The sequence below is a fragment of the Thamnophis elegans genome, chromosome 12, assembly GCF_009769535.1.
Source record: "Thamnophis elegans isolate rThaEle1 chromosome 12, rThaEle1.pri, whole genome shotgun sequence".
NCBI classification, from domain to species: Eukaryota; Metazoa; Chordata; class Lepidosauria; order Squamata; family Colubridae; genus Thamnophis; species Thamnophis elegans.
In genome coordinates this window covers 16,114,781-16,136,651 of record NC_045552.1, presented here as the reverse complement: position 1 = coordinate 16,136,651, position 21,871 = coordinate 16,114,781, and the positions used below count along the sequence as shown (strand labels likewise).

Sequence of the window (21,871 nt, the reverse complement as noted above, 5' to 3'; positions counted from 1 at the left end):
GAAAGAAGAAGGAAGGGAGGGAGGAAAAGAAAGGACAAAAATAATGAAAGGAAAGAAAGAAAGAAGGAATGGAGGAAGGGAAATAAAGGAAGGGAGAAAATAATGAAAAGAAAGAAAGAAACAGAAAGAAAGAAAAAGGAAGAGAGGAAGGGAGGAAGGAAACGAAGGGAAGGAAAAGAAAGGAAGGAAAAGAAAGAAAGGAAGAAAATAATGAAAGGAAAGAGAAAGAAAGAAAGAAAGAAAGAAAGAAGATGGGGAAAAGAGGGAGGAAAAGAAAGGAAGAGAAAATAATGAAAGGAAAGAAAGGAAAGAAAGAAAGAAAGAAAGAAAGAAAGAGGAAGAAATGGAGGAAGGAAAATAAAGGAAGGGAGAAAATAATGAAAGGAAAGAGAAAGAAAGAAGAAGGAAGGGAGGGAGGAATAGAAAGGACGAAAATAATGAAAGAAAGAAAGAAAGAAAGAAAGAAAGAAAGAAAGAAAGAAAGGAAGGAAGGAAGGAAGGAAGGAAGGAAGGAAGGAAGGAAGGAAGGAAGGAAGGAAGGAGGGGGAGGGAGATGTAGAAAAAGGTTTTACTCACTCAAAGTCATTATAAATACTAATCCATCCATCCTGGGTGACGCAGATGAAAAGAGAATAAAGAGCCGTTCCCAGGTTCCCAAAATGCTTTGGAACAAGGGCGCCAAAGAGAGTCACTCCAAACACAGAGAAGACCTGCAAAAAAGACACAGTGGGAATGGTGCAAAAATACCCGTTTTCTGGGACGCAGCTTCCCCCTTGAATGTGAAGATCCCAAGGGAACATTGCAGATCAACGTTCCTCAACCTTTGCAGGGGAGGGGCGGAGAAGGGAAACGAGCCGCAGGAGCAGCAGGCCAGCACTCACGTGCAACTCAACTGGTGGATAGGCCGTGGCCCGGTAGTGGGGTTGCAGACCCTTGCTGTAGACCAGTGTTTCTCAACCTTGGCAACTTGAAGATGTCTGGACTTCAACTCCCAGAATTCCCCAGCCAGCAAATGCTTCAAGTTGCCAAGGTTGAGAAACACAGACTATCTAAAATAGCCAGATGATTCCTCAGGCTATTTTCCACACTATGAGTCTCACTTGCTAATGGCAAAGTTGAAGGTTTTTCTCCTTCTTTGATACCTCTCGTCAGGTGTAAAGAATCAGGACCATATATTGAGTTGTTCATTTAACTACATTAAGTAGTTCAGAAGATTTGTGGGTCAAGCAACCTATACAGAAGAACCTAGTCAACTAAAGTTGAATACTAAATGGGCACCGGATAAGGGTCAACAGAACTCAAGTAGCATTGGACTTAAGATCGTTTGTGAGACTGTAATGACTCTAGGCTGATGACTCATTTAACGCTGCCCCTCGACTCTACAGACCAGGCGTGTCAAACTCAAGGCCCGCAGGCTGCAACCGCCACGTGTGGTGCTTAGATCTGGCCCACGGAGCCATCCTGCAAACAATGAAGGACGGCTCAGGTTGCCTCTGCCACAGTGGTGGGTTCCGGATCCCGTTCCAACTGGTGGACTTTGCGTACAGGTGTTGTACGCACCGTGCGCATGCACGGAAGCGCTGAAGACTTACAAGTCCGGTAAGGCGGGTGAGTGGGCGCTCCGGAGCACCATACTGGAACGGTATACAGTGCTCTGGGCAGGCTCTGCTACGCCCTTACCGGGGCGCAACCCGCTTGCAACCCACCACTGCTCTGCCAGCAAAAACAGAGGGGCCAGGCGCAGCTCTTGTAAGCTCCGTTTTCTCTGGCAGGAGAACGCTGAAGCCAGAAACGGAACTTGGGCACCACAGGCACCCCAGACACGAGTGACGTCAAGCTGGCCACACCCACCCTGGCCATACTCACCGTGGACACGCCCACCCCGGCTCCCTGAAGTCAAATACAACCTTGGTGCGGCTCTCAATGAAATCGAGTTTGACACTTCTGCTATAGCCTGTTATCTACAATTATTAGCTTTTAATCTTTGGTATGCTATGGAGAGTCACAGTTGGGAAAAGGGCCGCCATATAAATGATTTCAATAAATAAATAAATTTTCCAGTTGATTCTGGTTTTCTCCCAACTAGTCCTTTTCAAACACATTGGACTTCAGTCTTGAAAAGTCCCAGCTATCATTGCTAGCTGACAAGTCGGGAAGGGGGGGAAAGTATGCTAGAAAACATAAAATTGGGGAAGAATAATCTCTTGGGATTTTATGCAATTCTCCATCAATATATGAGGTCTTCAAACTTGGCAACTTTAAGACTTGTGGACTTCAACTTTCAGAATTTCTGGGAGTTGAGGTCCACAAGTCTTAAAGTTACCATGTTTGGGGACTACTGATCTACATCCATCTATCTGATCTCTTGCATTGCATATGATATACTTCGATCTCAGTCTACCTGAGATGGTCAAATCATCAAAGGGTGAATGTACTTAACCTAAAGCTAGGTTCAGGCCCTCAGAATTCTGGAGACCACTCCAAGTTTGACACATAGAAGTCAAATGTTGCATCACGGAGAATCAAAAACTATCTTTTTTTGATCATTTAAATAAAATAAAAAACATGGGGAAATAAATAAACAAACCCACCAGGCTGAACCAGCATGATGGCAAAAATAAAATCTCAGTTCAGAATAATAACAGAGTTGGAAGGGAACTTTGAGGTCTTCTAGTCCAACTCCTGCTCAGGCAGGAAACTCTATACCATTTCAGACAAATTGTGTCTAATCTCTTCTTAAAAACTTCCAGTGTTGGAGCATTCACAACTTCAGGAGGCGAATTGTTCCACTGATTGATTGTTCTAACTGTCAAGAAATTTTTCCTTAGTTCTAAGTTGCTTCTCTCCTTGATTAGTGTCCACCCATTGTTTCTTGTCCTGCCCTCAGGTGCCTTGCAAAATAGTTTGACTCCCTCTTCTTTGCGGCAACCCCTGAGATCTTGGAACACTGCTATCATGTCACCTCTAGTCCTTCTGTAGGAAGATAAAACCCAGCCCTCTCCTAGAAAATTGAATTATCCTGGGAAATATTGAAAAGGCAGAATATTATATTTCCTTGGTTTCAGAAATGGAGAAACATGTTTTTAGGCAAGAAGCAGACACGCTTAATAGTCCCCACCTTTGTCAATGTGCCATTAAAAAGCCTGGGACAGTCTACTCTACATAACAAAGTTCTCCCCCTTCAGCTCCAGGGTGATGGGATTAAGGCATGATAGTATTAGCCCTCTACCCATCTCACCACAGGGCACCTGGGAAGAAGTAATGCTCAACCAAACGTGGACTCACAGCCTACAGAGTTGCCCCTGCATGGCCCCATGGGAGTTTGACAACCAATCAGAATACAAGCTCAAGATCAAAGGCCAGAGAGGGCATAAAACAGGGACTTTCAGCATCTTGGTCTCTCTTTTCTTCTTCACCCAATCTCTGGAAGCATGGGATCCCCTTTTCCCCCAGGACCTCAAGCCACGTGGTCCTGTCCACCGGAGAGATGTTAATTAGGTGGTCATAGGGAAGGAGTGATAGGAGAGGAATAAGATTTCTTATTTCAAACTCAATTTCATTGAGGGCTGCATCAGGATTGTGTTTGACCTCAAGAGGGCCGGGGTGGGCGTGGCCAGCTCGGCGTCATGTTTCCAGTGTCTTTTCCCCCACTTGGAACTGAACCCAGAAGGACATTTCTTCCAACAATTTCATGTCATTGTCAGTTCATTTCCAGACAAAAGAATTTAACGTAGGGCGAGGAGAGGAGATCTGATGAAGGCGTCTTACCAGCATGATGGCAAAAAGTAGGATCATGATATTTGCCATGTCAGGAATTGACTTCAGGATCACCTGTATCATCCTGGCCAAGCCACTAACCAAGCTACACACTTGAATCAGCCTCATGACTCTGGAAGGAAAAATGGGAACTGTGTGCAGGTACCCTTATCTAGAGCTGACAGCACCCAGAAATGTTAGTTAGTTAGTTAGCAGTTAGACTTATATACCGCTTCATAGGGCTTTTAGCCCTCTCTAAGCGGTTTACAGAGTCAGCATATTGCCCCCAACAACAATCCGGGTCCTCATTTTACCCACCTCGGAATGATGGAAGGCTGAGTCAACTTTGAGCCTGGTGAGATTTGAACAGCTGAACTGCTGAACTGCAGTCAGCTGAAGTAGCCTGCAGTGCTGCATTTAACCACTGCGCCACCTCGGATCATCTTACCTTTTTATTTTAGGTCCTTACCTGACCATTCGAAAAAGAGTCTGATTCTCCAATGCAGGAATCAACAAGCCAAGGCATAGGTACGTCACAATACAAAAATTGATGATATTCCAGCCATCCTGTTGAGGGCAGAGAACAAAACCTTGAGAGGCAAGGAAGTGAAGGTTAGGTATATGGAAGGATGATGCTTCTCCGAATTCTGTAGTCCAAGTAAGGCGAATTTGGGGATTTCAGATCCAAATTAGAAGGAAGGCAGAAGTAATCCAGCATCAGGGATCTAGATAGAAGGAGATCTCTCTAAGAAGATCTCAGGTGAGTGGATTCATTCCGTGCTTATGCCCAGGAGGCTAGTAAATATGAAGAATTTTCCTTCTCTGCACCGAGACTCCAGACATCAATCAGATGTGGGTTACAGCACAACCACCATTCCTTCTAAATGCCATCAGCACAATTTTCAACAAGGGAAAAGGACATTAGAAGTAATCCTCAACTTACAGTCATTGTTTAGCAACCATTACAATGGCGTTGAAAAAAAGCAACTTAGGACTATTTTTCAGTCTTACGTTGCATCCTCCCCATGGTCAAATGATCAAAATTCAGACGCTTTGCAACTGACTCATATTTATGGCGGTTGCAGTGTCCAGGGGTCATGTGATCCCCCTTTGTGATCTTTTGACAAGCAGAGTCAATGGCAAAGCCAGTTTCACTTAACAACTGTGTCTCTAACTCACCAACTGCAGTGTTTCACTTAACAACTGTAGCGAGAACAGTCATAAAAAAGGGCAAAACTTACTTAACGTATGTTTCTCTGAGCAACAGAAATGTTGGACTCAATTGTGGTCGTAAGTCAAAGACTGCTGGTACCAGAGGTGGTATTCAACCAGTTCTGACCTGTTCTGGCAAAGGGGTAGCGGAAATTTTAAGTAGTTCAGATAACCGGCAAATACCACCTCTGGCTGGCCCCGCCCCCGATCTATTCGCTGCATCCCAGGTCCCAACTGATTGGCTGGATCTTCTTTTGTTGCCCTGCACAGGAGAACAGAGCTGGAAAGCAGGTTAGAATAGAATAGAATAGAATAGAATAGAATAGAATAGAATAGAATAGAATAACAGATTTGGAAGGGACCTTGGAGGTCTTCTAGTCCAACCCCCTGCCTAGTCAGGAAACCTTACACCACTTCAGACAAATGGTTATCCAACATCTTCTTAAAAATTTCCAGGTTATTTTTATATTTCTAGATTTTATAGAAATATAGAAAGAAAATTAAATACATACTAACACACCTGTTGACTACAGCCAGAATAATGTTTGCCCAATGTTGGAAACAAAGTAATATTCCTCCAAATGAATTAGTGATTCAGAAAATTCTAGATTGTGCAGAAATGGACAAGTTAACTTTAAAATTAAAGGACAAAGAAGAGTCTGAATACTATGAAATTTGGGATAATTGGTATAAATGGTTGCATAACAGTAACAAAGTTAAATCAGCCAAGAAACAATAGAGAAATGTATAGAACAGTAGATAGCAGTTAGACTTATATACCGCTTCATAGGGCTTTCAGCCCTCTCTAAACAGTTTACAAAGTCAGCATATTGCCCCCAACAATCTGGGTCCTCATTTTACCCACCTCGCAAGGATGGAAGGCTGAGTCAACCTTGAGCCGGTGAGATTTGAACAGCCGAACTGCAGAACTACAGTCAGCTGAAGTAGCCTGCAGTGCTGCACTCTAACCACTGCGCCACCTCGGCTCCCTCAATGAATGTATATAAATATAGAAGCGATGTAAGATTGATATATACAGGTATGATGACACAACAACTTTAATGTGATGATTGTAAGATGTTATAGAGGGGAAAAACAATAAAAATTTGATCAACTAAAAAAAAAACTTCCAGGTTAGTGAGGTGGGGTGGAAATGGAGATTTTGCCGTATCCTTCCCCTGCCATGCCCATCAAGCCACGCCCATCAAGCCAGACCCATCAAGCCAAGCCAGGCCACCCACAGAATTGGTAGCAAAAAATAAAAAATAAAAATGAATCCCATCACTGGCCTGTACATATCTGTTTGCACGAAGTTTCAATGCCTGGATGAAGTTTCTTTGGACTAAACTTTAAGGCACAAGATTTGGCCCACTCACCTTCCAGTACAAATTGAATCCATAGTACCAGTTGAGCAGGACCTCACAGAGCAGAAAAGACAGAACAATTGTGTCAACGGTATTGAATAAGCCAAAGTAATTCTATGCGAGGAAAAGAAAAACAAAAAGAGATTTGCATGCCTCCATTTTCATAACTTTTTTTTCCCCCTGAAAGTTCTCATACTTGGCCTTTAATGCTTGGGTATTGACCTCATTTGCGTAATAATGCTTACCTCTGCATGCATACTAATGAGTCCAAGAAAGAATCAGTGGGCTGATTATTTATTTCATTGCTACATTTATTAGCCAGGACATGGTGGCTCAGAGGCTAAGACACTGAGTTTGCCGATCAGAAAGGACACCAGTTCGGCGGTTCGAATCCCTAGCGCCGCATAACGGAGTGAGCTCCCATTACTTTTCCCAGCTTCTGCCAACCTAGCAGTTCGAAAGCAGGTAAAAATGCAAGTAGAAAAATAGGTAACACCTTTGGTGGGAAGGTGAAAGCGTTCCATGCGCCTTCAGCGTTTAGTCATGCCGGCCACATGACCACGGAGACATCTTCGGACAGCGCTGGCTCTTCAGCTTTGAAACGGAGATGAGGATTGCCCCCTAGAGTCGGGAATGACTAGCATATATGTGCGAGGGGAACCTTTACCCTTAGCTAAATTTATTATTTATTATTATGCCACCTATCTCAAGGGCTGAGGACAACTCAACATGGCCAGCTCACCACCACCAAGTCCCTCCACATGACCAACTCACCACAGGGAAAACTCATTGTGGGCAGCCGAAGGGAGAGCCAGGCGGGCAGTAAGAGGGCGGGTGGGCAAAACACAGAGTGGCAATGGCGGGCAGGGCCTACCCATTTTCACACACACCGCCATTGTCATATTGAGTTCTGGGCTGCCCGTGGCGAGTTGTCCTAGAGCCAGTTGGCCGTGTGAAGTTGTCTTGCAGTGACTTGGCAGTGGTTGAGTTGACAGAGGTGACTTAGTGGTGGTGATATGCTGACCCCACCAGGCTGGCCCTGATGAATTATCCCATTCCATTAGGGGTCTTAAAACAGTAAAATGGGGGGGAAAGTTTAAGAAATGTAAACATAACAATAGCAAAGCATTGAAACAGTACAAATATACAAAGAGCGTACAATAATATGAATTAAAAGATGGGCAGAGGAGAAGCCGCAAATGCAGGGAGGAGCTGGGGTCAACTAATTAGTCAGGTCCATCCATTAATTTCCTTCTTGCAGGAAGGGTCACTATTTTTACAGATAATGAGCCCATTTCTTAACAGCCTGTAAGGGTGGCAGTGCATAAGATTTTCTTCCAGCTCATGGGATCCATGCTTTTTTTTTTGCTGCATTATTACTTTGAGAAAGTTATAGAGCAGGGGTGTCAAACTCAAGGCCCAGGGGCCAAATCCGGCCCACAGGATGCTACATCTGGCCTGTGGGACCATCCTGCAAGCAGTGAAGGACTGGCCCGCGGTGCCTCTGCCAGTGAAAACAGAGCTCGGGATCCCATTTTCGCTGGCAGAGCACTCGGGCCTATACAGGTGGCCCCAACATGAGTGATGTCAAGCTGGCCACGCCCACCCCAGCCCCCTGAGGTTAAACACAACCCTGATGCGGCCCTCAATGAAATTGAGTTTGACATCCTTGTTATAGAGAACTTCTTTTTTTAAATCAAAATAAGCATGTTAAGTCTCGAGGCGGTTTACCGTAGGTTACCTATGTTTAGTCTTCACACACAAAAAAAGCAAACTCTCAGCAGCGCTGAGTAGTCTGTATCATTCATGGCCCACAAAATAGGGCTAGGGGAGGGAGAGGTTTATGCAGCCCAGAGATCATCGGAAGGCACAGGACAGTCCCTGGAGAAGCAGGGGGTCTTTGCCCACCCCCACATTTTAGCAGGAATCAGTTCTCCTGCTAGAAATGGTATACCAACATTTTCAAGTGTTGGCTCCGTTCGGAGAGCAATGATGATGGCGTTGCCAATTATGACACATGCTATCAAAATCTTGAAAGAGGAATGATGCAGGAACCTGGACATGCAGGTTTTTGAGATGAATTCTTCCACATCCCAGTCATCCTGTTGAAAAAAAGAGGGGTGGAATGAAATTCTTATATATGTATACTCTGAAAAGGGAAATGTGGGTAAACTTATTAATAAGCTTCCAAATCCTGCCAGGTCCAAAAAGAGAGATATATATGTGGGTGAATGCTGTACTGCAGTGATGGCTAACCTGTTTCTAAAGGTGTGCCAAATTATGCATGTGCACGTGATATCATGTGTGCATGTGTGACCACCCACCCGCGCATACATGCACGCTCCCCCATGCATGGGGGGGAGGGGAGTTTTTGCCCTCCCCAGGCTCTGGATGCTTTCCTGAAGACTTGGGAGGGTGAAAAAGTTCCTCCCCGAAAATCAGCTGGCACATGTGTCATAGGTTCACCATCACTGTGTTGCCTGAGTGAAAGCTCCCCTCCTGAGCCTCTCATCTTGGCTGCAGAAATTGGACCTCTTTAGTCTTAGTGTCGCTTGTCTGTTTTCCCCCTCTGCAATTTCCCCACGTAGATGTTCCATTACAGTGAATCACTTTCCCAAATCCTGTTTTCATCACCAAAACACACCAAGAAAGAAGGAAAGAGCCCTTCAGACAAAGCCATAAGGGGAAAGCGGAATACCTGTGCCCGAGTGATTTCTCTGCAGTTAATCAGGGGCATGTCATAGTCAATAAGGGAACTCTTCCGATAATACTGATCATTTCCCTGTAGAAAAGAAAACTTTCGCTATTATCTGTTCACATGCTGCAGCACATTCTAAAAATTAGGGGTGCAGTGATGGGAGGGGAAAATTGGAACCATTATTTCCTGGGATCAGTCGCTAAATATCTTAAAGTGAACTAGTTTGGTCTAATGCAGGGGTGTCAAACTAAAGGGCAGGGGCCCAGATCCCCCCCCGGGGCTGCCCTATAAACAGCAAAGGACAGGCCCACAGTCCCTCTGCCAGCAAAAACTGAGCTTGGGAGGAGCATGCTCAGCCCACCTGGGCTCCGTTTTTGGCCACAACGTTCTCCTGCAGCCCTCTGCCAGTGAAAATGGAGCCCAGGGAAGCTCCTTTTTGCGGGCAGAGGAGACCTTTGTGGCCTAAAACAGAGCCTTGACAGGTGACGTCGAGCTGGCCATGCCCACCCTGGCAACACACACACACACCCTGGGCACATACATACCCAGGCCCCCAGGTCAAACACAACCCTGATGCTGCCCACAATGTAATCAAGCTTGATACCCCTGGTCTAGTGGTGCCAGGCTAGAAATCAGGTGGCCGTGAGTTCAAGTTCCCCCTTAGCCATGAAAATCTGCTGGCTGACTTTGGACCAGGTCTCTCTCTCTCTCTCTCTCTCTCCCTCCCTCTCCCTTTCTCCCTCTCCCTTTCTCCCCCCTCTGTCTCTCTCTCTCTCCCTCTCTCTCTCCCCCTCCCTCTCCCTTTCTCCCTCTCTCTCTCCCTGTCTCCCTCTCTCTTTCTCTCTCTGTCTGTCTCTCCCTCCCTCCCTCTCCCTTTCTCCCCCCTCTCTGTCTCTCTCTCCCTCCCGCTCTCCCCCTCCCTCTCCCATTCTCCCTCTCTCTCTCACCCTCCCTCCCTCTCCCTCTCTCCCTCTCTCTCTCCCTGTCTCCCTCTCTCTTTCTCTCTCTGTCTGTCTCTCCCTCCCTCCCTCTCCCTTTCTCCCCCCTCTCTGTCTCTCTCTCCCTCCCGCTCTCCCCCTCCCTCTCCCATTCTCCCTCTCTCTCTCACCCTCCCTCCCTCTCCCTCTCTCCCTGTCTCCCTCTCTCTTTCTCTCTCTCCCTCCCTCGCCCTCCCTCCCTCTCTCCCCCTACCTCCCCCTACCTCCCTCTCTCCCACTCCCTCTCTCTCTCTCCCTCTCTCTCTCTCTCTCGGCCCAATCCACCTCACAGGGTTGTTGTTATTGTTGTGGGGGGAAACAGGAAGAGGAAGGTGTGTTGCAGTGGTGGGTTTCAATTTATTTTACTACTGGTTCGCTTATGCGTGTGTGCAGAAGCGTCCGGGCGGGTGGGTGGATCTTCCTGCCGCCATTACCAGTTCGCCCGATCCGGGGCAAACCAGCAGAAACCCACCTCTGGTGTCTTGGATATGTTCAATGCCTTGAGTTGTTTGTAAAAATAATAAGGGTGGTAAAGTAAAGGTAAAGGTTCCCCTTGCACATCTGTGCTAGTCATTCCCAACTCTAGGGGGCGGTGCTCATCTCCGTTTCAAAGCCAAAGAGCCAGCGCTGTCCAAAGACTTCTCCGTGGTCATGTGGCCGGCATGATTAAACGCCAAAGGCACACAGAACGCTGTTACTTTCCCACCAAAGGTGGTCCCTATTTTTCTACTTGAATTTTTTACGTGCTTTCGAACTGCTAGGTTGGCAGAAGCTGGGAACAAGTAATGGGAGCTCACTCCATTACTCGGCGCTAGGGATTCAAACCGCCAAACTGCCAACCTTTCTGATGGACAAGCTCAGCGTCTTAGCCACTGAGCCACCATGTCCCTATAAGGGTGGGATACAAATAAATAAACAGTGTGACATGGCAGACTATGGACCATTTAGAAGTGGGGTTCCCAAACTCTCCAGCTCATCCACCCCTTCATGAGGTTTCAATGCTATCCTCCAAAGAAGGGGAGGATGAATCCATCCACCACCATCAGCCCAATTGAGAATTCAAAAACCAATCTCTAACCGGCGTGGGCTTATAACGGTTCTCCATCCTTTTCTCCTTTCCAAGGCCACCACCATCTCCTTGCCAAGGCCACCACCTGTCCCTTGGACATTCCACTCCTGTAGAACCTGGTAAGTGTGACGTCACAGACATCAGAGCTGCCTTCTACGCAGGTGACAACAGGGCGAAAGATAGAAAGCAGCAGGTACCAAGAGGAGAAAAATTGAGGGGGAAAGGATTTCCTGCAAACTTTTCTCATAGATTGAGGAGAGGAGGCAGGATTCTGCCTGGCGAATAAAGTCTCCCCATTAGGCAACTCATGCGCCAGCCATACCTAATTTGACAACCCAATTCACCTTGCATGATGATGTCTATTCTCTTTTTTAAAATATAATTTCATTTATAGTTTTTTTCTTTAAGCATCCATAAATGCTTGGTGAGCAATGTATTGTCTGGGTCAATATATATTATACACAGTACTACTAGTAATAATATTTCTTGCCCTTTTTTTTGAATTTCAATCCATTTACGTTTTGGTAATTCTTTTCATCATTTTAAAAAAAAGCTTTCTCTTTATTCTCTTTGAACTCTTAAAGAATAATCTGTGTGTTCCGTTTTAAGAATTACTACTATCACTTCCATCTCCAAATCTGCTTTTACCATTTTGGGATTAATCTCCTCTATTCCTTCCTTCAGCCCCTTCTGGTTTCTCCTCTATTTTCTGAATTTTTTGTTCATCTTTTATTGTCATTTGCTGGGGTTTTTCTCGTCCCACATCTGTGTTCTGCCTCAGTTCCATGATGATGTCTAATCTCAATCATCCAGGTCATGGTTGTCCCAAAGTTGCTTTTCAATAGGCAACTGGACTCTCTTGTTTTTTTTCCCCTTGAAAACTTTTCATTTCTCATCCAAGAACTGAAGAAGCTTCTTAGATGAGAAGTGAAATGTTTTCAAGGAGAACACCACCACCCCCCCGGAAAGTAATGTTGCCTACTGCAAATTACCTTCGGGACACCTTGTGGGATGGGATTAAGAGATATTCAAGGGCATGCATTGCAGCCACAGGATGGTGCATCTTGGCTCAAGCAGGATCACCTTGGAAATGTGGGGGAAGATTTCCCTGCTTACCACAATTGGGTACCAATAGATATTCTTTATACGTGCATGGTACCATAAATAGCAGAAAAAGCTTATCAGAAACAACAGTAGCAAATCTAATCTCTGTACAATCCTCAACATCCTTCTGGATGTAGGCACACAACCTCGCTACCCCAGCTTTCTCAACCAGCTCCTTGATTGAATCTGCATAGCAGAGGTGGGTTCCTACCAGTTCACACCTATTCGGTAGAACCGGTTCGTTAAATCTACTGAACCGGTTAGAAGAGGTTCCACCAGTGAACCCGGAAAGCAGGCCACACCTACAGAAGAGGTTCCAAAATTTTTTGAAACCCACCACTGCTACACACACACACACACACACACACACAGAGAGAGAGAGAGAAAGAGAAAGAAAAGAAGAAAGAAAGAAAGAAAGAAAGAAAGAAAGAAAAAAGAAAGAAAAAGAGTGAGAGAGAGATGAAAAAAAAGAAAAAAGGGACAGAGAGACGGAAAGAGAGAGAGAGAGAGAGAGAGAGAGAGAGAGAGAGAGAGAGAGAGAACACATGGCCGGCAAGCCACTCCCACCAGGTCACATGGCCAGCAAGCCACTCCCACAAAGGAGGCCACACCCACAGAGTAGGTTCCAAAAATTTTTGAAACCCACCACTGCTGCATAGAGAACTAAATCATAAAATAACAAACTCGCCAATGTTTTTGCAATGCAGAAGCACACACACACACAAAAAAAAAACCCCTCACAAAATTTACCAAATTTGAAGCTAAACAAAAGGATATGCTACACAGGCAGCTGATGGATGTTTCACTGCTTGTGTTAAGGTTGCATGACAGCAGGCCACAAGGAGATCACCTGAATCCTGCTTACTGTTTCATTGGACACTCAGGTAGTTAACGCATCAGGCTACAAACCAGGAGACCGTGAGTTCTAGTCCCACTTTAGGCATAAAGCCATTCTGGGTGACTTGGGGCCAGTCACTCTCTCTCAGCCCTAGGAAGCAGGCAATGGTAAACCACTTCCAAAATCAGGCCAATAAAATTGAAGGGATTTGTCCAGTCACCAGTAGTCAACACTGATTTGAAGGCACCTTCTTCTTTCTTTTAACGACCCCATAATCCCTTGAGGGGTGGAGTCTGGGCAACTGAATGGAACTAGCAGGGTGTTTTAGTGGCCGGATGCCCTTCCTGTCGCCAATGTGGAGTTTTGTTCAGCAGATATATTCTCAATGTACCCAGAGAGAGAAATATCTGCCTCCACCTAGGATTGAGCCAAGGTGGCGCAGTGGTTAAATGCAGCACTGCAGGCTACTGCTAGATCAGCAGTTCAGCGGTTCAAATCCCACCGGCTCAGGGTTGACTCAGCCTTCCATCCTTCCGAGGTGGGTAAAATGAGGACCCAGATTGTTGGGGGCAATATGCTGACTCTCTGTAAACCGCTTAGAGAGGGCTGAAAGCCCTATGAAGCGGTGTATAAGTCTACTGCTATTGCTATTGAACTCACAGCTTTCTGATCATGAGGCGAGAACTCCAGCTTTAGGCCACTATAGCACTCATTTGTAGGCACCCTCCAAAAAATGAAATGTTATGAAAGGATTTACAGATGTCAATCAGCAGCTTAAACCGCAATTCTGAAGCCAAGGTGTTGGGGGGGGGGGCATCTTCAAATCCTTTTCCCACCCGCAAGTATTTCACAAGTAACAAAGGAAAAATCTATATTCCATCAAAAGACAGTTTCTTATAGTACTCACCACTCCAAAGAAAACAATTATAGCAAGGAACAAAAAAAATATATAGTTTTAATACAGAAAATGTTCATCAGTCCTTTTCCAAACTCATACCCCCTACCAAAAAGGCAAGCTGAACTACAAACATATATTTTAAATAAGAAAAATGACTCGTAGACCAGCTGATGTATGCCTGGCTTTCTTATCGTCCTTATTATAAGCATATTCACATGAAAACCTTACCTACTTACTGTCTAAGAGCCTCTTAGGTAAAGCTTTATTCCTAAAGATAATTAGTGCAGAAATAGCTTTCTGGAGGTTTTTTTCCCCCCGCCAGTTCCACCTGGTGCTTAACTCACTTCAATCAACTTAAAATGCTGACCAAAATTATAGCTACAAATTACTAAATGTATTCCATTATGAATCAGTAATATAATGCCACCCGTGTTTACTAGGCAGAGCTGGGATGAAAAAAGAAAAAAAGAATTCTGAAAAGGGGTATCTTAATGTATTTATTTTTATACAGATATAGCAGGGTTGTTTTTTTATCCCCTTCAAGAGCTCCAGGTGCCAACATTCTTGTTCTTCCAATTTTTCTCCTCAATAATCCTTCAGAGAGGTTGGCACGTGCATCCCCAGGGGGTGTCAGAAAAGTCAAGATGGCACTCACAACCTTGTGACCAAAGTCCAACCCTGTGTGTGTGTGCGTGTGTGGCACAATGCACATAAGGAGGAGGGCTTTGATTACTTGATCATGCTGTCATCTTGTCATTGTAGATGGGACGTATTTTAAATTTAACTTTCTCCATAGAAAAAGATGCCACGGCAGACTTGTTCATTCACACGTTGGCTAACATAGCAGGCATGGTCCGTGGTGAAACAGCCATTACTCAGAAAGATACGTAATTTCCCAGGAGTTTTACTATCATCTGCTTGGAATCGACACTTTATATAGGTCATTAATACAATTGAGGGAGTTCAGAGGTGTTTCACGAGAAGAGCACGCCACTCCTCTACTCACAATAGAATCCCTTATGCCACCAGGCTCGAAATTTTGGGCTTGGACAATGTAGATCTACACCGCCTGTGATCTGACCTAAACATAGTAACACAAAATTATCTGCTACAACGTCCTACCTGTCAATGACTACTTCAGCTTCAACTGCAATAATACACAGGCAAACAATAGATGCAAACTCAAGGTATACCGCTTCAAACTCGATTGCAGAAAATGTGACTTCAGTAACAGAGTGGTCAATACCTGGAATGCTCTACCCGACTCTGTTGTTACATCTTCAAACCCCCACAGCTTCAACTGTCTAGCGTGGACCTCACCCCATTCCTAAGAGGTCCGTAAAGGGGGCGTGCATAAGCCCCCCAGCATGCCTACCATCCCTGTCCTACTGTCCCCATTTATTCGTACTCATTTCCTGTGGTCATGTCCATGCTTATACTTCTATCTGTTATCTCCGAGAGCCGAGGTGGCACAGTGGTTAAATGCAGCACTGCAGGCTACTTCAGCTGACTGCAGTTCTGCAGTTCGGCTGTTCAAATCTCACCGGCTCAGGGTTGACTCAGCCTTCCATCCTTCCGAGGTGGGTAAAATGAGGACCCAGACCATGGGGGCGATATGCTGACTCTGTAAACCGCTTAGAGAGGGCTGAAAGCCCTATGAAGCGGTATATAAGTCTAACTGCTACTGCTATTGCTATTGCTATCACATACATGTTCGACAGACTAACTAACTAACTAACTAACTAACTAACTAAATAAATAAATAAATAAATAAATAAATAAATAAATAAATAAATAAATAATAAAATAAAATAAATAAAAATAAAATAAAATAAAATAAAAAATTACAGTTGAACAAAATTTGAACCTTGAAATAGTCTAACCGTGTTTCCCAAACCTGGGGAAATTACTTGAAATTGAGTAAAAGTGCTTTTTGGGGGGGGGGAGGGTTGTCGCACGCAAACTCATTACCCAATCATAACAAAAGAGTATTTAAAGGAAGAGTTTCTGATCAGCAGTTTGAGAGAAAGGTTTGGGAAGCACCTGCTTAAACAGTTCCTTTGCAAACCTTCATCCCTTTGGCAGTCAGCCGAAACTGCACTGACGCCTTTTGACCGCACGGGGGTGGTAGGGAGCTAAGAAACGCAGGATGGATGCCACTTTCCTAGAGGCGGCTAGGCCTTCCCAGCCTAGCTCACGCAGTCCTAATCAAGCATGGGAAAAGCTGAAGCCAAAGCCCCATGATACGCCCCTCTGGGATCTTACAATCTGCAAAATAAGGACCTCTCTCTTTCAATTTCACCACGCAGAGCTCTGCAGAGGAGCTGAGATGATCGCTCCCCAGATGTTCAGCTAGACTGTGCCTATTTTTAGCAAGTTTATCAGTATGAAACTCAGGATGGGATCTTAAATGTTGGCACTAAGCTTGGCAAATTAATTGCCTAGGAATTATTCAGAGGTTGCACAGCCCATGCTGCTGTGAGCAAAGCTGGTCTCCACTTAGTAATCCCAGGTTTCTCCAAGGGGTTGCAGTTGGAAATCAAAAACCTTTGACAAGAAGAGAAGAGATTCTGCAGAAGGACATGGGGACCTTATTATCTTCTTTCAAAGACCCCATAATCCCTTGCGGGGTGGAGTCTTGGCCAATTGACTGGAGCTGAGTGTTTACTGGCCGGATGCCCTTTCCCGTCACCAATGCGGAGTTTTGTTCAGCAGATATATTCACATTGTGTCCAGAGGGAGAAATACCTGCCCCTACCTAGGATTGAATTCACAGCCTCCTGATTTTGAGATGAGAGCTCCATTTCTGGCCACTGCACCACTCGACCAAGGGACTTTATAATACCGTAATCATAGAGAATTGATAACTTTAGCAGTTATTCAAACAATCAACACATTATCTGCCCGTCTTATAACAAACTGTGAGTGGCTCCTAATCAGAGCAGTGGTGGGATTCAAATAATTTACCAACCAGTTCTCTGCCCTAATGACCAGCTGGGTAGGCGGGGCTCGATGGTCATGTGATCATGTGGGCGTGGCCAAGTCAATGTCACTCAGGTCGATGGGCACTTCGCCTTAGTTGTTACAATGGTAATAAGGGTTAACTGGAGAGGCAGTTTCTGTAAGCAGGGCAATCAAGATGAGGCTAGAAACAACACCAGAATGTTTCCTTCCTGCCTTCCTTACAGGATTAGCCCTGTAAAGTGGAAAAAAACAAAAGGAGATTTCTTCCAACAACCAGTTCTCCGAACTACTTAGAAAGTTACCAACCGGTTCTCCCGAATAGGTGAATCCCACCACTGTCACAGAGGCATCTCAACCCATCTCCCCAGAGAGATAAGCCATTTCCCATTGCTCCAAAAGTACACAAGGAACAGACCAGGATGTTGTTGCCTAAAATTGCTTATGGGGTATACGTAGTTTTCAACTTATGGCCACAATTGAGCCCAACATTTCTTTGCTAAGTGACATTTGTTAAGTGAATTCCCCCACCCCCATTTAACAACCTTTCTTGCCAAAGTTGTTAAGTGAATCACTGAAGTTGTTAAGTTAGTGACATGGTTGTTAAGTGAATCTGGCTTCCCCATTGGCTTTGCTTGTCAGAAGGTCTCAAAAAGGGATCACGTGACCCCGGGACACTGCAACCGTCATAAATATGAATCAGTTGCCAAGTGTCTAAACTTTTTATCACCTGACTATGGGAATGATGCAACGGTCGTTAAGTGTGAAAAACGGTCATGTCACTCTTTTTAGTGCCGTTGTAACTTTGAGCGGACACTAAATGGACTGCTGTAAGTCGAGGACTACCTGTCCACACATAGATGGCTTCATTTGAAAGCAGGAGCCGTGCTGTAATTCTTTTAATGCAATCGTAAGCTGCTTTTTCAAAAACATTGCTCATCTTGCTCCATGGGTGCACTATTTCCATTCCATATTACCCTGTTTCCCTGAAAATAAGACCTCCCTGGATAATAAGCCCAATTGGGCTTTTGAGCGCATGCACTAAACTAAGCCTTTCCCCCCAAAATAAGCCCTCCCCGAAAATATTGCAATACAGCAGCGGCCATGAAGTGACCATACTCGTTGCCTCCTGCACCTCAAAAATAATAAGACCTCCCCCAAAATAAGGCCAAGTGCTTATTTCAGGGGTCAAAAGAAAATAAGACCCTGTCTTATTTTTGGAGAAACATGGTACTAGCAAGGAAGCCTGACAGCTACTAAGAAAATTACTTTTTATGAGGTGTGTTATTCCTATTTGTTCTGCCAGCAATCCATTAACACTCTCTTTTTAAAAAAAAAAACCTTCTGATACGAGACAGATTATAAATACACGCCTTACCCTGTGCCCGAGTCAAGAATGTGCCTGCGCATATTCATAGAGTCTCTCTAATGCTCATGGAATGCCCGAACCTTCTCAGCATGCGGGTGAGGCGCTTTTCGAAACAGGTGTTCCATCAGGAAACATCAGCGCGAGGGATCTGATCAGAGAAGTTAATTGAAGAAGAGGGGCCTGCGAGGGACACTCAGTGAGAAACACACAGGCTTTGCATGTAAAAAATTGCAGGTTCAATCTCTGCTTTGGCTGCGCATGAGGGGATACTGTCTAAAATGTGGCAAACACACAGATACAGTGCAGAAGTGGGTTGCTGCAGGTTCGCACTGGTTCGGGCAAGCAAGCAGTGGAAATTGCAACTGGGTCACCGAACCGGTAGGGACAGCCGGCTGGCCACACCCCTGAACCGGTTCCCCGGTCGCCCATGACACTCTGGGAAGGCGAAAACTGCTTCCCCTGGGCTTCGGAGGCTCTCCAGAGGTTGGAAGCAGACCCGTTTCCAGACTTCCAGAACTTCCAGTAGGCCCATTTTCCCCCCTTCCGGAGCCTCCGCGCAGACCCTGTACTTACCTAGCATGATGAATGAACCGTGTGAAGACTCCAGGGAGGGGAGGGGCAGGCTGGGAGGGTAGGGTGGGCATGGGCATGGCCAGCCAGTGGTGGCATTTTGGAGTTCGCTGAACTTGGCAGAATCCTAGCTAGAGGATTGCACAAACCTGTGCGAACCCCCAGGGGCCCACCCCTGAACGTCATTGTTGATGTTATTTGCCTGTTGTTACCTTTCTAACACATTAACAATGTTATGGTAATGATTCCTAATTCAGTTTTTACCAACCAGGTGGCTTGCAGCTGGAGAGGATTACCACCCCCATCTTCCCCAGCCAGCAGGGAGCATAGTTAGATAAACCTGGTTGAGGAAAAGGCAGCTTTGTCTGTTACAATGTTAAGGGTTTATTTTGAAAAAATAAAAGCTCAGGGATTTGTTGTTGGTTCCCATTAACGCATTCCGAGACTCACTGCTTAGGGAGCCATCTGTTTCCTGCAATTACTATCAGCAAAATGCTTTTTAATTTTTTTTCTTCCAAAAGGCTCTTCTGGTTTAACTACATTGGGGCCGAACATCAAAATACTGAATACTGGCATTGGGGAAATGCATTGACAGACAGAGCTGGACTCAAACTCTTGTAGCCATAAAAATACAATGATGCCCAGATAGAGGGGGGAGTTTGGCATTAACTGAATGAAGGAAATTTGCTTAAACAATAGCAATAGCACCTAGACTTATCTACCACTTCACAGTGCTTTTACAGCTTCTCTAAGCAGTTTACAGAATCAGCCTATTGCCCCCAACAATCTGAGTCCTCATTTCACCCACCTTGGAAGGATGGAAGGCTGAGTCAACCCTGAACCTGGTGAGATTCAAACTGCCAAATTGCAGGAAGCCGGCAGGCAGCAGAAGTAACCTACAGTTCTTCATTCTCACCACTGTGCCACCACGGCTCAGTGGTTAGAGTGAATTATGTAATGGCAGGGGGGAGCTTTCAATGCTTATTTCCCCTTCCATTAAAGGTATGCCAGAAATCAGTGAAGTCTTGTTCGAAGTTGGATTTGAATGGAGCAATGACACAATTATTAATGAAGCAACTAGATAAGGTGTTCAGCATAACTCACAGTAGTACCTACAACCTCAAGCAATATCAAGCCAAGGAGAGGTTGCAATGGAAGAAATACATAATGTTGTATTTTACTAAGATAGTCAATTATTAAATTGTATTTGTTTATAAAGTTTATTGGCCACCCATCTTACCGCAGCGTAACTCTGGATGTCTTACAGTCAGAAAAAAATGCATTTATACATGTACATTAAGACATAAATTAAAACCAAACATCTGATGACACTCGGGGGGGTGGGGGGTGGAGGTGGAGTGAGGGGAGGTAGGATCTGTTGTTACTTGATCAACTACCTCCACTGCGGTGTTCCTCCATTGGGGCTCCTAGCTGATTGACAGAGCCAGGCCCTTAGGAAAGGATAGAAAAGTTGGGGCCAATTATGGCTGAATGTTTATAGAAACCCTCTTGTTCATCTGCTCTAAGCAGTACAGGAAGACCTCAACTTATAACCATTCATTTAGTGACAGTTCAAAGTTACAATGGTACTGAATACAATGGAATGGAGTGGAGTGGAATAGAAGGGAATGGAGTGGAGTGGAGTGGAATGGAATCAGGGGTGGGTTTCTCCTGGTACGCACGTACCAGTTGGTCAAATTTACCGTACCTTTGAGAACCCGTTCGTCAGGTGGCACGGTACCGTAACGCTCGCTCCCCATTTGCTCCCCCCCACCTGTCTAGTCGCCGCTCACTCGCTCGCTCCACCCATCGGCACCATGCTTCCCCGCCCGCCGCTCACTGATTGGCTGGCTCGCCAATCACCCCGTCTCTGAGAGCCCTATTTAAACCGTGGCGTGGACGGGCAACTTACCTCTTTGGCTCTCGCATCATCCTGTGATCGCATCCTCACTTTGCTTGCCTTCCCTGCTGCTATTGCTGCCTCCCTCAGGTAAGTGAACTAAGTGGCGGGGACGAGAGCTTACGCGGTGCGGCCGGCATCCTAGGCAAGTTCGGGGCCTTTGCGAGGCACCTTTGAAAGGTCCCCGAACTGCCTAGGATGAATGGCTACCAGTAAGCACGAGGGTGCAAGTGTGGTCAGCGATGTAGAAGACTGGCAAGGACAGTTATCTTCCTTCTGTAAGTAGCAGTTTTATTGTTTTGTGTACTTATTTTAATCTTATTTAAGTAGTAAGTGCACAAAATAATAAATTTCCTTTTTCATATCTTCTTTTTGTAGATCATTCATTGGGGCAAAGAATTCAGTGACATCGACTTGGCCACTCCCACCCAGTCACATGACTGCCAAGCCACTCCCACTAAACAAGCCACACCTACAGAATAGATTCTAAAAAAATTTGAAACCCACCATTGAATGGAATGGAATGGAATAGAATAGAACAGAACAGAATTAGAGTAGAGTAGGGTCGAGTAGAGTAGAGTAGAGTAGAGTAGACTGGAATGGAATGGAATAGAATAGAATAGAATAGAATAGAATAGAATAGAATAGAATAGAATAGAATAGAATTCTTTATTGGCCAAGTGTGATTGGACACACAAGGAATTTGTCTTTGGTGCAGATACTCTCAGTGTACATAAAAGAAAAGATACATTTGTCAAGAATCATGAGGTACAACATTGCAAAGTATAGTCATAAAAGCAATCAAATCATACTAGGAAACAATCAATATAAATCATAAGGATGCAAGCAACAAAGTTACATGCAAACAGTCATGAGTGGGAGGAGATGGGTGATAGGAACGATGAGAAGATTAAGAGTAATAGTAATGCAAACTTAGTAAATAGTTTGACAGTGTTGAGGGAATTATTTGTTTAGCAGAGTGATGGCATTCGGGGTGGGGGGAACTGTCCTTGCGTCTAGTTGTGTCTAGAAAAGGAATAGAGAGAACTAAAATTCCCCCAAAAAACTTTTGGGTTGCCTTAGTGCCGCCATGTACTCAGCAATAAATGGGTAGTGGAATGTCCTAAATTTATCTTTCTCCCACCTTCAAATGGA

At 45.0% G+C, this 21,871-nt stretch overlaps 1 protein-coding gene across 1 annotated transcript in view; it reads right to left on the bottom strand.

Annotated features, from left to right (window-relative positions):
• Positions 1-20,576, bottom strand: part of CATSPER4 (cation channel sperm associated 4) — a 48,713-nt gene extending 28,137 nt beyond the window's left edge. Inside the window, exons 1-7 of the mRNA XM_032227744.1 lie at positions 20,520-20,576; positions 9,031-9,114; positions 8,291-8,434; positions 6,345-6,446; positions 4,226-4,323; positions 3,769-3,889; positions 577-710 (exon numbers count right to left, since the gene is read on the bottom strand). Of these exons, the coding sequence (XP_032083635.1) occupies positions 577-710; positions 3,769-3,889; positions 4,226-4,323; positions 6,345-6,446; positions 8,291-8,434; positions 9,031-9,114; positions 20,520-20,576 (740 nt within the window). The remainder of the gene's footprint in view (positions 1-576; positions 711-3,768; positions 3,890-4,225; positions 4,324-6,344; positions 6,447-8,290; positions 8,435-9,030; positions 9,115-20,519) is intronic.
• Between the last annotated feature and the right edge of the window lie 1,295 nt (positions 20,577-21,871).